The sequence below is a fragment of the Lactuca serriola genome, chromosome 5 (genome assembly GCF_051521515.1).
Source record: "Lactuca serriola cultivar US96UC23 chromosome 5, Lser_US96UC23_V15, whole genome shotgun sequence".
NCBI classification, from domain to species: Eukaryota; Viridiplantae; Streptophyta; class Magnoliopsida; order Asterales; family Asteraceae; genus Lactuca; species Lactuca serriola.
In genome coordinates, this window is record NC_136412.1 from 223,740,371 (window position 1) to 223,756,540 (window position 16,170).

The following is a 16,170-nucleotide window of genomic DNA, read 5'->3' on the forward strand; positions in this document are numbered from 1 at the left end:
TACTTTAATTATCTACTTATCTTGGAATGAAATCTATACGGTTTTATTACTTTTAAAAATGATTTTTTTTTGTTTTTGAAATTTGGGACATTACACTATCATAAACATTCAACACATAGTTGTTTCACACAAATATAAAACATGTAAATGAGTGAAGACTCACATGATGCTTGATGGAAATCTTGAAAAAAAAAAAAAAGCGAGTTTGCACTCTCCTAGCAATATCAAACTACACATAATAATATTTCTCACACTCTAGCACAACCAACTATTTGAAATTTATACAAGTTTTATTTTAACAATTCATGCAATTTTGCTCACTGCACAACCCTCTGTTCCTATGCATTTTAATCCATCCTAAACTAATTTCCATAGAAGGGGTTCGATATGTTATAGTAGTTCCAAATCTTAGGTTTTTAGAAATATATGGAACTGATTGTAGCAATTTTTTTTTACAATTTATGGTGATTTTTATAAAAGTTCATATATGACCATATCATTTTCGGACCGGTATGTGGAAATCGCTAATTTGACCATCGTTAGAGTTGTTTCTAGGTTTTTTTTTCGTAAACTAAGGAAATGTATGAGACTCGATTTGTAAACATCTCCTAATGGTTTCAATTAAATTGTATTTTTATGGAATTAGCTATGAATATATGAAAACAATTACAAATTGCAGAATTTTTACAACAACATAAATCATCATCCATTGATTATAGATTAATCACCAATGATGTTATTTTTGAATCCAATGACTTAGAAGACCAACCAAAACACCGTGTCTTAGGAATATCAAGCACACTCGCCCAAAACACCATGATGGTTGTGACGATGGTGGCTATCGTTGACCATAACGGTGGCGGTGGTGATTTGTGGCTCAAAACACAAAACAAAGTGTAGAACCCACCTAGGATTTGATCAAATAAGTAACAAAAAAATCCTCTTCTTCTCCTCCCCAAGTCTTCATCTTCTTTGTTCTTTCACTCTTGGATCAACCGCATAATGAATGGGAGTATTAGGGTTTGTCAATTTTATAGTTAGCTCATCCATAGTTTCTCTTTTACGCCTCAAAACTTAATACATTACCTCTAAGATCTCAATGCTTATAACTATCCCTCTTATTCTTAATTACTTTCCTTAATTTATGCCATCTAATATGTTTCCCCCGAGTCATATTAAAAATGCACTTAAAACAATTCCATGAAAGTCTACAATATTATAAATATTTATTTGGCAACTTAAGGATAAAACAACTAATTAAATATAATAAATGGAAAATCAGGCGGTACATATTAATTATTTTTGTAAATTGTGAATTATATTTGAATTTTTGTTATATTCATGACTTTGGAGGACCCTTTTTTCTTCTCGCTTTGCACTAAAAATATGACAATATTGTTTTTTCATTAGTCTTTACTTAACAAATCTTTCAGATGTAAAATAGAATGAGGTAGATATATTTCTAACCGATTTCTGTTGATGCCGAGTCTTTGTAATATGAGTATGTCGATAACTCATTGCCCTGGTATATGATTAGACAAAACTGCAAAAATGGTCCCTGTGATGCATTTTTTTTGAGGTTTAGTCAAAACCTTAATTTTTTTTTGGCTTCACAGTTATTTTGAGTTAGTTTTGTTGCGGATTTGATCCCTTAGTAAACTTTTATATATATATATATATATATATATATATATATATATATATATATATATATATATATTTCTCTCTCTAAAGTATTTAGATATTTTAGAGAATACAAGTACAATAACCACGTTTCTCTTTCATAATTTTTCATTATTCTTGAGATGTGAAGTGATTTATCAGCAAAGAAAAAAAATATAGAGGCTTTATATTGTTGTAAGAAATTATTCCAATAAATCAAAGTGATTTTACACTTCAAAAAGTATGAATCTACCAAAGGGTCTTTGGCCTAGCGGTAAGGGGTGACCCTCTCAAATGAGAGGTCATGAGTTCCAGTCTTACTAGGAGACATAGCTGCTAATTAAGAATATATGTTAGTTTGCCGTTTTAAAAAAAGAAAGCATGAATCTCTCTCTTTAAAGTTTTTAGAGAATACGAGTACAATAACCGTGTTTCTCTTCATAATTTTTCATTATTCTTGAGATGCAAAGTGATTTATCAGTAAAAAAGATGGACCCGCGCTAATGACAAGAACAAAAATACTATTTTTTGTGCTCTTTTTCTTCCAACGGTGGAGACGTGGTTTGTGTGTCTGTGTCAAGGGTTGTGTGAAAAGATAACGAATTGTAGATGATGATCAAAACATATGTTGTGTGAAAATAAAGGTGAAGGGATGGATTGAAAACACACACATCAGAAGTGATTTCTAATGAAATCGATGGAGGAGATCGGTCGCAACACCATCATAAACCCCAAATGAAAGCGTTAGCTTAAATGCTCAAAAAACAACCCCAAATGAAAGCGTTAGATTAAATGCTCAAAAAACTCAATTGAAGCGTCACTATGTATCAAAATTAGGTTTATGGGATTGGATGGATTTTTGGGGGGGGGGGGGGGGGGGGGGGAGAGAGAGAGAGAGAGAGAGAGAGAGAGAGAGAGACCCTTCTTTTTTTTTAATTATTAAAATAAATAAATAACTATTAGATTTAAAAAAATGAAAAATAAATACCTCAAAGATATTCCAATCATTTCACTAAGGGACCAAATCTGTAACGAAACCAACTCAAAAGGATCATGAAACCGAAAAAATCGAGGTTTGAACTAAACCTCATAAAAAGTGAATACCACAAGGATATTTTTGCATTTTTGTCATGATTATTATGGTAAATTACTCTTTTGATGTTGAACATATTGCCGATCACCATTATTTCGTTTATGATCTAATGTCCAGTTCCACACCTTGAGTTCTTGATAAGGATCTTGTCCTTAATGTCCATACTTGGACTATTGGATTGAAGAAAGTTTATTATTAATGCTATTGGGGACGTCATAAAGGTCAAAGAATTGGTCATTCTGCTTATGAAAAATTTGAAGCGAGGTCCTTATGTTCCATGTTCCAAATTTTAACCGATTGAACTTGAGTTTGTTTGCACTCATATCCATTGTCGACTAATACTACCTTCCTCACTATGATCTGTGATTCAATTTCAATTGTAGTATCGAGCCTTCTGATTGCCCATTCTTAATGTTTGCCAATGACGAATTGGTGATAAACCCCATCACCATCAACCTGTTTTGTATAATGGGATTTTATCACCCATACACATTTCTACGAGCTTCTAATAAATTCATGTACAAATTTTTTAAAATGAAGCATGAATTTAGTACTTGGGATTTTGTCACCCATTGGTCGCCCATTGCTTCTTTGGAAAGGGATTTTTCCTGACATTATCTTGAGTCAACATTCTTTATGTTGTAGACCAAGAACGCCAATGGTTTCAAACCATCCCATTTACCACAAAAGAGTTAATTTAGTTACATGATGTGACACTTGGTGTTGTCTATTTTTTTGTCTTTGAACACATGTACAAGTTTCAAGGACATGTCTTTTTCTTTCAATGAACTTCAAATTCCCTTTCACCAAACCTTAAAAAGATCAATGATAATTTCAATCCGAAATTGACTATAAAGTTATCAGTTTATTACAGTTTAAAATACAATTTAAAGAAATGCTAAAATGGCGATAATTTTTTATTTTTTTAATGCACACTTCTAGTACAAAACTTTTTTCATTTATTATTTTAAAAAGTAATTTAATGCTTTCAAATGTTATCAATTATTGTTATAAATCATGCTTATTCTTAATAATGTAGAGTATACGTGGCCAAAGAAGCAAATCTGACGAGTCACATAAGCATTATACAATACTTAAAATATTTTGCTTAATCTAGAAATAATTAGTTAATTTTACTATAATTGTTGAAACAAAATTGCTCACTTAATAGTTAATACTATTATCTCTTATAAATATAACAATTAAAAATAAATAAATATTTGAATGAATATAGATTTTTATTAATATGCTATTAAATATAGGAGGAATGAAATATTATATTATATTATATTATATATACTATATATACGATGATTACAGGAATATAGAAAAATACAGATCCCTATATATCAGCTTTCTCTCTCCTCCGCGTGTTATCAGATCGTCTGTCTCGCCACTCTCGTCTTCAATCTCATCACGTTCATTGTCACAACGTCACCAACTCTCTCTCTCTTCTAACCATTTACACACACACTCATAGTATAAAGAGGCATCGCAGAGAAAGGGGCGGAGGGCAGAAGGTTGACGGAAGGTGGTGGAGCAATGGCGGGAAACGATTGGATAAACAGTTACTTGGAGGCGATACTGGATGTCGGACCTGGACTTGACGATGCTAAATCCTCGCTGCTCCTCCGTGAGAGAGGCCGTTTTAGTCCGACTCGCTATTTCGTTGATAACGTTATCGGCTTTGATGAAACCGATCTCCATCGCTCTTGGGTTAAGGCAAGTTTTTTCTTTTTCTTTTTCAGTTGATCGATACATACACGCTACTTGTTTTTGTATCTGTATATGTTGATGCAAAAAATCAATCAAATCACGGGGTGTGCGTTTTTGCACTGTGTCTGTATCTTGCTCTGTTTTTCTTCTCAATTTGAAATTGGAAATGATTCTGTGTATACAGGCACAAGCGACGAGGAGTCCTCAAGAGAGGAACACTAGGCTTGAGAATATGTGTTGGAGGATCTGGAATTTGGCTCGACAGAAAAAACAGGTTTTTATTCCTTCAATTCGAATGTTTCCTCTGCTAATTTCTTCTCAATTTCCCGAATCTATACCAAAAAAGGAGAAGAATGTTTAATTCAACCGACAAATCGATTCAATTTTTATGTTCTCATTCTTGTTTGTTAGCTTGAGAGCGAGGTAGCCCAAAGAATGACCAAACGTCGCCTTGAGCGTGAACGTGGTCGCAAAGAAGCTGTGGCTGATATGTCAGAAGACTTATCAGAAGGGGAGAAAGGAGACACCATCACTGATGCTTCTGCTCATGGTGATAACAGCAACAGAGGCCGTTTACCTAGAATCAGCTCTACAGATGCTATGGAGGCATGGGCTAATCAACAAAAGGGGAAAAAACTTTACCTTGTACTCATAAGGTAAGCTATCCCTAATTCCCTAATTCCCTATCCACAATCCATTCGTGTTAACAATCTTTATTAAAGCTTTTGAAAACCAAATTTCTTGCAGTCTTCATGGTCTTATACGTGGTGAAAACATGGAGCTAGGGCGTGATTCTGATACAGGTGGTCAAGTAAAGTATGTGGTTGAACTCGCAAGGGCTTTAGCTTCAATGCCAGGTGTCTATCGAGTGGATTTGCTGACTAGGCAAGTAGCATCATCTGAAGTAGACTGGAGTTATGGTGAACCAACAGAAATGCTATCACCACACAATTCAAATAACTTAACAGATGAAATAGGCGAAAGTAGTGGCGCGTATATAATCCGTATTCCATTCGGACCAAAAGACAAATATATCCCTAAAGAATCCCTATGGCCTCACATACCCGAATTTGTTGATGGAGCACTTAGTCACATCATCCAAATGTCAAAAGTTTTGGGGGAGCAAGTAGGTGGGGGCCACCCTGTGTGGCCTGTAGCAATCCATGGTCATTATGCAGATGCAGGTGATTCAGCTGCTCTTTTGTCTGGTGCCCTAAATGTGCCTATGCTTTTTACTGGTCATTCTTTAGGGAGAGATAAGTTGGAGCAACTTTTGAGACAAGGGAGATTGTCTAAAGATGAAATAAATGATACGTATAAGATAATGAGAAGGATTGAGGCTGAAGAATTGACTGTTGATGCTTCTGAGGTTGTTATAACTAGTACAAGACAGGAGATTGAAGAACAATGGAGGTTGTATAATGGGTTTGACCCTGTTCTTGAAAGGAAGCTTAGGGCTAGGATTAGAAGGAATGTGAGCTGTTATGGAAGATTCATGCCTCGTATGGTTGTAAGTGACAAATCTTTCTTTTATTCTATTTATGTAGATATTAAGTGGCTCTATCTTCTAATTCAACCATTTTGAGTTTTGACCTCATATTTGTATATATATTAACAATCATATTATCCCTTGTAGGTGATTCCACCTGGAATGGAATTCAATCATATTATCCCACACGATGGTGACATGGATGCTGACATGGAAACAACAGAAGATCGCCAAGCTTCTCCGGACCCGCCTATCTGGACAGAGGTCCACTTCATTTCTCATTAATAATTTTTATTTATAATTTTAAAAAATCATCTCTCCTCAATATCAAAACTTGCAGATAATGCGATTCTTTACAAACCCAAGAAAGCCTATGATACTTGCACTTGCTAGGCCAGACCCAAAAAAGAACCTTATAACTTTGGTCAAAGCATTTGGGGAATGTCGCCCGTTACGCGAGCTTGCAAATCTTGTAAGTGTAAAGTTTACCCTAACAAGGGTATTTTGGTAATTTTGTTATTTTGGATATAACTTTTTTGGATTGATTTTACAGACGTTAATAATGGGTAACCGAGATAACATTGATGAGATGTCAAACACTAGTGCTTCCATGCTTCTTTCCATTATTAAAATGATTGATAAATATGATCTTTATGGTCAAGTGGCATACCCTAAACATCATAAGCAAAGTGAGGTCCCTGATATCTATCGTTTAGCAGCAAAAACAAAGGTAAAATTTTTGAAGAATTAAATAATTATGTTTCAGAAATAAATATTAAATCTTGTGTTGCTTTTGTTGGCAGGGTGTTTTTATTAATCCGGCTTTTATAGAGCCATTTGGACTCACATTAATTGAGGTTAGTCGGTTACCTTACCTTCTGAGTTATGATATATTTAGCAATTAAGGTATCGAGTTTTTATAATATTTAGTATAATTTATTAATTTTCTTTAAACAGGCTGCAGCTCATGGGCTACCAATGGTTGCCACAAAAAATGGAGGCCCTGTGGATATACACCGTGTAAGTTGTATTTCTTTAATAAAGCATAACAGGTTGTAAAAGACGGAAATACCCTTTTCATCCTTATTACTGGAAATAGCTCTAGTGACAAGACAGCTTGTACTGTGTTTGACTTGCATTGGACTGGGACTTGAATTCCCCTTTTAGATCTCTCATTTGTGCAAAAGACGTAAATGCCCTTTTTAATTTGTTGTAGGTACTTGACAATGGTTTACTTGTCGATCCCCACGATGAAAAATCCGTTGCTGACGCGTTACTAAAACTTGTAGCAGACAAACAACTTTGGTCAAAGTGCAGGTCAAACGGGTTAAGAAACATCCATTTATTTTCATGGACTGAACACTGCAAAACTTATCTTTCAAGAATTGCAAGTTGCAAACCAAGGCAACCTGGGTGGCTAAAAAATGGCAACGATAATGATGATGATGATGATGATGAAAATTCAGAAGCCGAATCACCAAGTGATTCTTTAAGAGACATGCAAGACATTTCTCTAAATCTAAAGTTTTCAATGGATAACTATGAAGATCAAAAGGGTAAAATAGAGAACGCAGTCATGTCGTATTCAAAGGGTGTCATGAAAGGAGAAAAAACCGACCAAGGGAAGTTCCCGGCGTTACGAAGGCGTAAGGGTATTTTTGTAATTGCGGTCGATGGTGATGACATTGGTGTTATTTTTGAAAATGTTAAGAAGGTTTTTGAGGCAGTGGAGAAGGAGAGGACGGAAGGTTCTATTGGGTTTATATTGGCTACATCGTTACAGATGGCGCAAGTTCATTCGTTTATGGTTTCGAAAGGGTTAAATTCGTCCGATTTTGACGCGTTTATTTGTAATAGTGGAGCCGATCTTTATTACACATCTTCTCATAGTGAAGATAATCCGTTTGTGTTTGATTTGTATTATCATTCGCATATTGAGTATAGGTGGGGTGGTGAAGGGCTTAGGAAGACTTTGCTTAGATGGGCGTCTTCTTTTGTTGACAAAAATAAAAATGGTGAACATGTTGTTATGGAAGATGAAGCGGTTTCAACCGATTATTGTTACGCTTTCAATGTTCACAATCCCACACTCGTAAGTTTATCTATCACTTCAACAGAACATGACATGACAGAACATTGAGACCGATGTGAATGAGACAAAATTCCACCTAAAAGGTGGGATAAGGACTGACGTCTTTTTCACACCTTTTTGGGTGGGCCCATCAGTACAACTTGTTATGTCTTGTTCAGTGTAACAAATGAGGCCATTATTGACTCATATTTTTATTGTTGTAGGTTCCTCCGGCGAAGGAACTTCGGAAGATGATGAGGATTCAAGCTCTTCGTTGTCATGTTATTTATTGCCAAAACGGGAAGAAGATAAATGTTATCCCGGTATTGGCGTCTCGTTCACAAGCCCTCAGGTAAAGTGTTGTCTGTCTGGATAAATAATGTTTAAAAAATATCGACAAAAAAGGAAGTAAAGAAATGAACAAGAACACTTAAAACGAAAAAAAATAATTATTTCCTTTATTAAATAAAAATACTATATATGATTTTTAGGTATTTGTATCTACGATGGGGAATGGAGTTATCGAAGGTGGTGGTTTTTATTGGAGAAAGTGGAGACACCGATTACGAAGGGTTTCTTGGTGGTGTTCATAAGTCGGTTATATTGAAGGGAGTTAGTACCAATAATAGCAACCTACTTCATGCCAACAGAATCTACCCTCTTTCTGACGTCATCCCCAAAGACAGCCCTAACGTTATTCAGACACCCCAAGATTTTACCAGTGCCGACATCCGCACAATGTTGGGAAACCTAGGAGTTCTCAAAGGATAAGAATTTGTTTTTGTTTTTTTTTTGGAAAGTTTATGAACTTGTATGTACAGTTCGGGAGCTGGAATGGCCGGATCTTGAGAAATAAAGCTATGGTAAAAGTTGTACCTTATGCATTGAAACTTATACCTTCTTTTTGAATTGGAATTTTTATTTTGGAATTAAAAAATATTTGTTTGACCTTGAAATGGGAATATTATTGATATGAAAGGCGTCTATCTTGCAAGCTAAGTTTGAGTTGGCTTGAGGGAAACCATGTAGTTGTAGAGATTAATAGTTTATGGCCAAATGGTGCAAAGATAGCCAGATAGGTCATCTATTTTCCACCTACAAATTGGGTGTCTTTCTGATGTATTAGATGCATGTAATAAAGACGAGTGTTGACAAAATACATGGCACTAATGTCGGTTTATAATAGGAATACATACATAGTTTTACCGTTATTCATCTTCTATCTATTTTTCGTAATTATAAAATCATTCTTGTTTAAGAAAACATTTTTTTCATTACTTGCTTTTGATATCAAGGTAAGAATTTTTTTTTGAACACCTAATTTATAAACTAGCAAGAAACTGACAAAAATAAACCAATTACATAATTTCTTTCTTATCAATTTAGTCACTGAATTATTGAAGTATCTTTTTTTTTAAAAAAAAAAATTAGCAGATTACTATTATTATAAAAATCATTAAAAACAATAGTTCAATTGTTAAATTAATAAAACAGAGAAGTTCATTTTGTTTTGTTTTGTTCTTTTTGTATTTTGCTCTTTCTTAAAAACAATGTAACTCGAACATAAGTTTTATATTTTTAAATAAAATATATATATATATATATATATATATATATATATATATATATATAATAGTCTATTCACCACAAAAATACATAATAGCTACATCAATAAAAATACAAAAATATAACAACTTTCGTATTTTGCCCTTTTATCATATATATATATATATATATATATATATATATATATATATATATATATATATATATATATATATATATATATATATAAGTTTAAAAAACTGTGTACCATTGAATATCACTATTGTTTTACGATCATCTCTTATATCGACTGTTCAAATGGTGCAGTTTGTCATTTAAAATAAATCATATATTATTTACGCTTGCTTTGATTTTTTTAAAACGAAAAAATAATTTATTCCTAATCTATTCATAAACACCATTTATGTCTTCTAATGAAACTTTAATCCATGATCTTTCATTTGAGAGAGCACTCCTTATCGATAGATCAAAGACCCTTTGGTTTTTATGCTAGCTTTGATAATTTTGGCTCACGATAGAGAAATTTAATTAGCCACAACTTGTGTTCTTTTATTTATTGCTATATCTTTGTTATAATTAATTGGTCGCCCACATTTCAAACCTAAAATTTTCAAATAATTTTGAATGAATTCTAGTGAGACGAGCAAGTCCAACGGAGTGGCAATAAAGTTAGGTCAACTTCTAAACCCAAACTTCTTTAATAGGCCATCAATTCATGGTCAACCATTTATGCCCACAAGTAACCATCAAACATTCAAAACTTGATATATATATATATATATATATATATATATATATATATATATATATATATATATATATATATATATATATATATATATATATATATATATATATATATATATATATATAGTAAGTTGCAATTTTGGTCCCTTTAGTTTGGTTAGATATGCATGTTTATTCTAACCTTCAAAAAAATTAATAGGGACCATTGATGTGGTTTTGAGAACATTACACATGTGGTCCTTTGTCTAACTTTTTTCTTTAAACGTAAATCTAATTTACTTCTAAACTATCATTTAATTTTATGTATGTCTACGATGAAACTTAAACATCAATCATAATGAGATGACAATATTGAATGTTGTTGAGCTAAAAACCCTTTGATAAAAAGACAATTTTACTCTTTTTTTTTTTTTTCCTCTCTGTTACTTATTTATATTAATTAAAATAAAAAATAAAAAGGAGTTTATTAACTCACTCCACCCCTACCTCTCCTTCACCGCCATCTAACACCCCCTTACTTATCTTCGGGTATGAGGTATCAAATCAAATACTTCATCTCCGACAACTAAAAACACCTTATTCACAGCACATCACTTTAGTGGTCTTCGTTGATACAAGGGCGGAGTTTTAACATATGATTTTGGGGGTCAAAAAATATAATATGTATAAAAATCGGTGAGCAGAGGCGGCTACCGTCAAAGTTTTATATTTTTTGGTTTAATATATATAACATTAAAGTATAGGGTACTATTTGTAAAAAAAAAAAAAAAAACAAAAAAAAAAAAAAAAAAAAAAAGAGAAAAGGGGAGGGGAGGGGAGGCCACAGCCGCCCTTACCCTAATAAAGGTTCACCCATGCGTTGATAACTTGATATCCATAAATGAGCTCACTCGACGCGGTTAACAAATCCTATTTGTTGGTGGGCATGCGCCTACAACATTAAACCATCAACATTTAACAACACTAGTCACGCTTTCCCAAGTATCTTCTTACCAATGTCATTAATGAAAACACCACTCTTTCCTTCCTTTTATCATATTTCTCTTTTTCCGATAACATCCAAAATTTCCCAACAAAATTCATAACCACCACATGTAAAACACAATCTAGATTCAAAATGAATGAAAAACATATCCCAATAAGTAAACTGCAAATACGATTATTAGATTAAGCAGCAAAGCAATGGATACCGATTTTAATATTTATTTATGGGTAAATGTCATTATAGCCCAATCAACTATTATCATTTATCCGATTTAGTCAGTAAAAAGTTTTTTTTTTTTTGCTCAATAGATCATTAAACTTACAACTTACCTATTAGTTAAGTCACTTTCGTTAGTTTTTAATATATCTTTCGTTAACCAGTTATTATAAATTATACGAATGGTCCTTATGATTTCAATTTCTTTCGTGGTTGGTCCTACACCAGCACATTCATCACCGACATCATCACATTCAATTCCGACAACCACCACCCTTCACCTCAGGCAACCCCGTTAACCATTATCCTAACATACGATCACTCAAAAAAAAAAAAACTCAATCGATTTTAATTTTAATAAAAAAACAATTTCAACGATTTCAATTTTAAGGAATGTATTTTTTTTAAAAGATATGTTCATAATCAACATTAATGAAAGTGTAACAATGTCTATTTGCTAAAAAAATTAATTACCAATAAGATATTCGTAAGTTAATTTTTTCTTACAAAAAATGCATCAATACTCCTTATCTTCACAAAGTATATACATGACATGTTTATTTAAACTGGATTATCCAAATGAAATTATTACACCATACAACACTAAATGCAATTCACTAACTACCAACGTATATATTTTTATTTGCGACAAGAACCCCATTTTAAAAATTGATCATGCAACTATTTCACTAAATAATATTAAATGCAGTTTGCAAACTTCTACGATGAGCATTTTAGTGATCTAGCATATTTTTGGTCGATTTAAAGGATTTAAGTGGTTAAAATTTCTATCAAATGTATCGTATTTTTACTTAAAATTGACTGGTAAACTAAAATCTAAATAAAAAATCGTGAGGGTTGCTCGAGGTGAACGTTGGTGGGTGTCAGAAGTGAACGGTAGGGTGCATGTGATGAACGATGCTGGTAAAGGACCCACCACAAAAGAAATTGAAACCATAGGGATCATTCTTGTAAATTATAATAATTGGTTAACGAAAGTGACTTAATAGACATGTAAGTTGTAAGTTTAATGACCTATTGACATGGTTGTAGAACTTGGTACTCGGTACCTACTCGGCCGACTACCGAGTAGCGAGTACTCGAGAGTACTCGGATTCGGTAATTCATATAGAAATATTTTTAGAGTACTCGGATTCGGTAGTTCATATAGAAATATTTTTAGGGAAATTATATATGTCAAAATCATAAGTTAAAACCATAAGTTGAATGATATATATAACAAAATTAGATACATGTGAATACACAAAAACTAAAAAAACATACAATGGTCCCATTTCGTGAATAATTATTGAAAGTTTAAGATATATATATATATATATATATATATATATATATATATATATATATATATATATAGTAGTAATCACATATGTGTGTGTTAAATAATAAATCATTAAATATACTATACATATTAATCCCCGAGGTGTCCGAGTTTTACAACAATGTTCGCTTCCATAAGGAGAGGATCGGAGAGTACTCGGATTTTGTAACTCGCCTCGGTATTCGGTAAGGGGCCGAGTAGCGAGTACTCAGACGAGTACTTGAGCAAATCGGCGAGTTTTACAACACTGCCTATTGAGCAAAAAAAAAAATACTTTAGTGACCAAATAGAATAAATGACGATAGTTGAGTGAGTTATAATGACATTTACCCTTTATTTATTCCAAAAAATGGTTTTCATATATCCTAAAATAATTCCATAGCTCGAGTAAACTTCACCTTTTTCCTTTTCATATGAAGCCAGAAATAAAGCATATTACTTCCAAATGTACTTTTATATTGGCTCAACTGAGGAATTTCATAGTAACCAATGGGTTGGGCTCAAGCTTGTAGTTAGAGTACACATGGAATCATAAGGCAAGTAATCAATCAACAATGCAAAAACCTAACTTTTTGTTCTTCAATGGACAAGAATATGATTTCTGGTACCTTTTAATCATCACCAACTTCATAAGATATTCATATAATTCAATAGAAATGGCGAATTGTCATTTTAGACTTTAGATGACGAGAAAAAAGACTAGATTTTGAATGGTTGTAGGCATCGTTAATCAGTGGTAGAGGTACCTTAAGCATAGTGAGGTGTAATGCACCACTTGGAAGTGGTCCCATATTGAATATATGTATAATTTTGTTTTCATAAACAATGGTCAGCAATTACAAAATGAGCTCGTGGAGAAACCCACATCACATCTTCTAAATTAGCCGTTGGAAATTGTTCAAATTCGCTGGAGGAGGCTGATTTACTGAGTTTGTATCATTGTATGTGTCTTTTTCTTTTTGAAGTTTATTACCTGTTTTTGCTCACATCTCCCGAAATTACTCAGATTTACCGGAGCTTTAAATGTTGGAGTTTGATACATGTTTTTTTTTTGGAACCGGCAAATAATATTAATAATAAAAACCACCAACCTAGCAAGACGCTAGGGGGGGGAAGAGTACAAAAGAGAATTTTTTACATGCAAATAAAAGGATTGATACACCAATCAATCCATTGAAAAGTACATTGTTTTCTCCTATATTTCATCCATAGGAACACCGTGGATTTTACCAGGTCAACCACTTTGGCAGGGGAAGTTCTTGCTTTTTTGAACACCCAATCACACCTTACCTTCCAAAGAATCCAAGTAGTCCCATAGCAAATACTAATTAAGGATCTCCTTTTCTTTTCACATAATCCCCACTGCGTTGTGAAAGCCAACATCTCCTCAACAGATTCAAAGTGAATATTTGCTAGGTCACACCAGCTAAGCACCCATTCCCATACCCTTACAGCCATCGGACAACGAAAAAGCACATGGGCTGTATCTTCTTCTGCATTCTCGCAATAAGAACACATTGGGGAAGTGATCTGGATACCGCGTTTGAGGAGAGCACAAGCAGTTGGGATTCTTTCTAATTTTGCCCTCCACATGAAACAGGTGACCTTCAGTGGGATTTCATGCACCCATTTTAGTGTAGTTTCCACCGTAGGTACGTTCCATTGGTCAATTTTTTTTTGAGTCTATCAACGTGGAATACCCCATCGCTAGCTAGGGTACACACCCACTTATCATTTCCCTGCGTGGTTTGGAGATCACTGATTCTGAGAAACAGCGTGGTTTGATACATGTTTTTTAGCTTTTTTTTGTGTGTAAATGTTAGAGCTTTAAATGTTTCTGTTCTTTAAATGTTTATTTAAATTTCTCAAAGCCGATGAAATTGTGCTTTGAGTTTTAATGGTTGTGCTTTTAATCGCATTTATTTTTAGAATTTTTAGAATTTTTAATTTTATTTTTATCAGCAAACTAACCTACTCCTAAAACCATCTATGTCTCTTAACGAGATTTGAATCCATGACCTCTCATTTGAGAGTGTCTCTCCTTACTGCCAGGCCAAAGACCATTTAAATGCTACAAGATGAAAGATTTGTCAACTTTAAGAGTATATCCAACTTTGCTAAAGTGATGGTGGAAACGAAAATGCATTGGTTTTTCCTTTGATCTATCTATTAGTGAAGTTGACATTGGTTTAGCCGGTGACAACCGTAACCATAGAGATATGTTTTTCTACATTGAAGCTTGTGGAGTCAAATTTGCACAATAAAATATCAGATTAGCTTTAACATGATTGTGTAATTTGTGCGGTTGAAAAATAAGCATTTTACAAAGTTACAAATGAGCATGTTAGGAATCATTCCAAATTATGGCACCTCCACGGGAACAATTGTAAAATAATATGTAGTTCAAAGTTTAATGTTATTTTTTTTATTACTTTTAACTTTTCTAATTAGTTTTTTATTATTTTTATTTTATTTATTATATTCAATATATAGTGGACCTCGGTTGATTTAGTGTAACATCCCGATTTTCATAATATATTTTTTTCATTATTATTTGTTCAGTTAAATCATAGTATACTTAATTTATGCAGAAAAATGATGTCAATGCGCGTGTGTACGATCAAACATTGCCCTTCTCATGATTTGAAGAAGTACCTAGAAATATTTTTAATCAACTGAATAAGCACATAGCTTAGTGAGTTTCCCAAAATATCATCTATTATAATACATATACAAACATATATCGAGTATCTAGGCTTACAATCGCTTAAGTTGCTATTGTCATTATCTAGACTCACAATCTCTTAAGTTGCTATTGCTATCACCTCGACTTTTGAGTGTCTAGGCTCACAATCGCTTAACTTGCTATTACCTTTATTTAGACTTACAATTGCTTAAGTTGTTATTGCCCTTATTTAGACTCATAATCGCTTAAGTTGCTATTGCTATCAACTCACCCCTTGGTCTTTAGCGTAGAGTTGGTCCGCCTACATCTTGATCTTCTACACGAAATGGGAATGGCTCGGCCTTTTATAGATCATATAAACAAATAGCATTACAAACAACATCCCTTCTCTCAGTCTTATAGTAAATCAAAACCTAATAGCATACCAGGCCAACTACATCCAAATAATTTAAGTACAATGACATCAAGCACATATAGACTATACTATTGACTCTACTTTACTAGTTCATATATCCTAACGTACATGGATATATATTATAATACATAGTATAGTGAGGTAACTCACCTGATTGGGGTGGAATATCATCGGGAAGCCAA

The 16,170-nt window shown here is 33.2% G+C and overlaps 1 protein-coding gene across 1 annotated transcript; it reads left to right on the plus strand.

The window, feature by feature from the left end:
* The first annotated feature begins 4,096 nt into the window (after nt 1-4,096).
* LOC145053646 (putative sucrose-phosphate synthase 1) lies at nt 4,097-8,987 on the plus strand. The gene is made up of 12 exons (XM_079001719.1): nt 4,097-4,477; nt 4,656-4,745; nt 4,883-5,127; nt 5,219-5,981; nt 6,108-6,224; nt 6,301-6,432; nt 6,514-6,690; nt 6,764-6,817; nt 6,918-6,980; nt 7,177-8,052; nt 8,256-8,383; nt 8,523-8,987. Exons 1-12 carry the CDS (start codon nt 4,298-4,300, stop codon nt 8,800-8,802), a joined length of 3,105 nt encoding a protein of 1,034 aa, XP_078857845.1. The 5' UTR covers nt 4,097-4,297; the 3' UTR covers nt 8,803-8,987.
* Nucleotides 8,988-16,170: the final 7,183 nt, after the last annotated feature.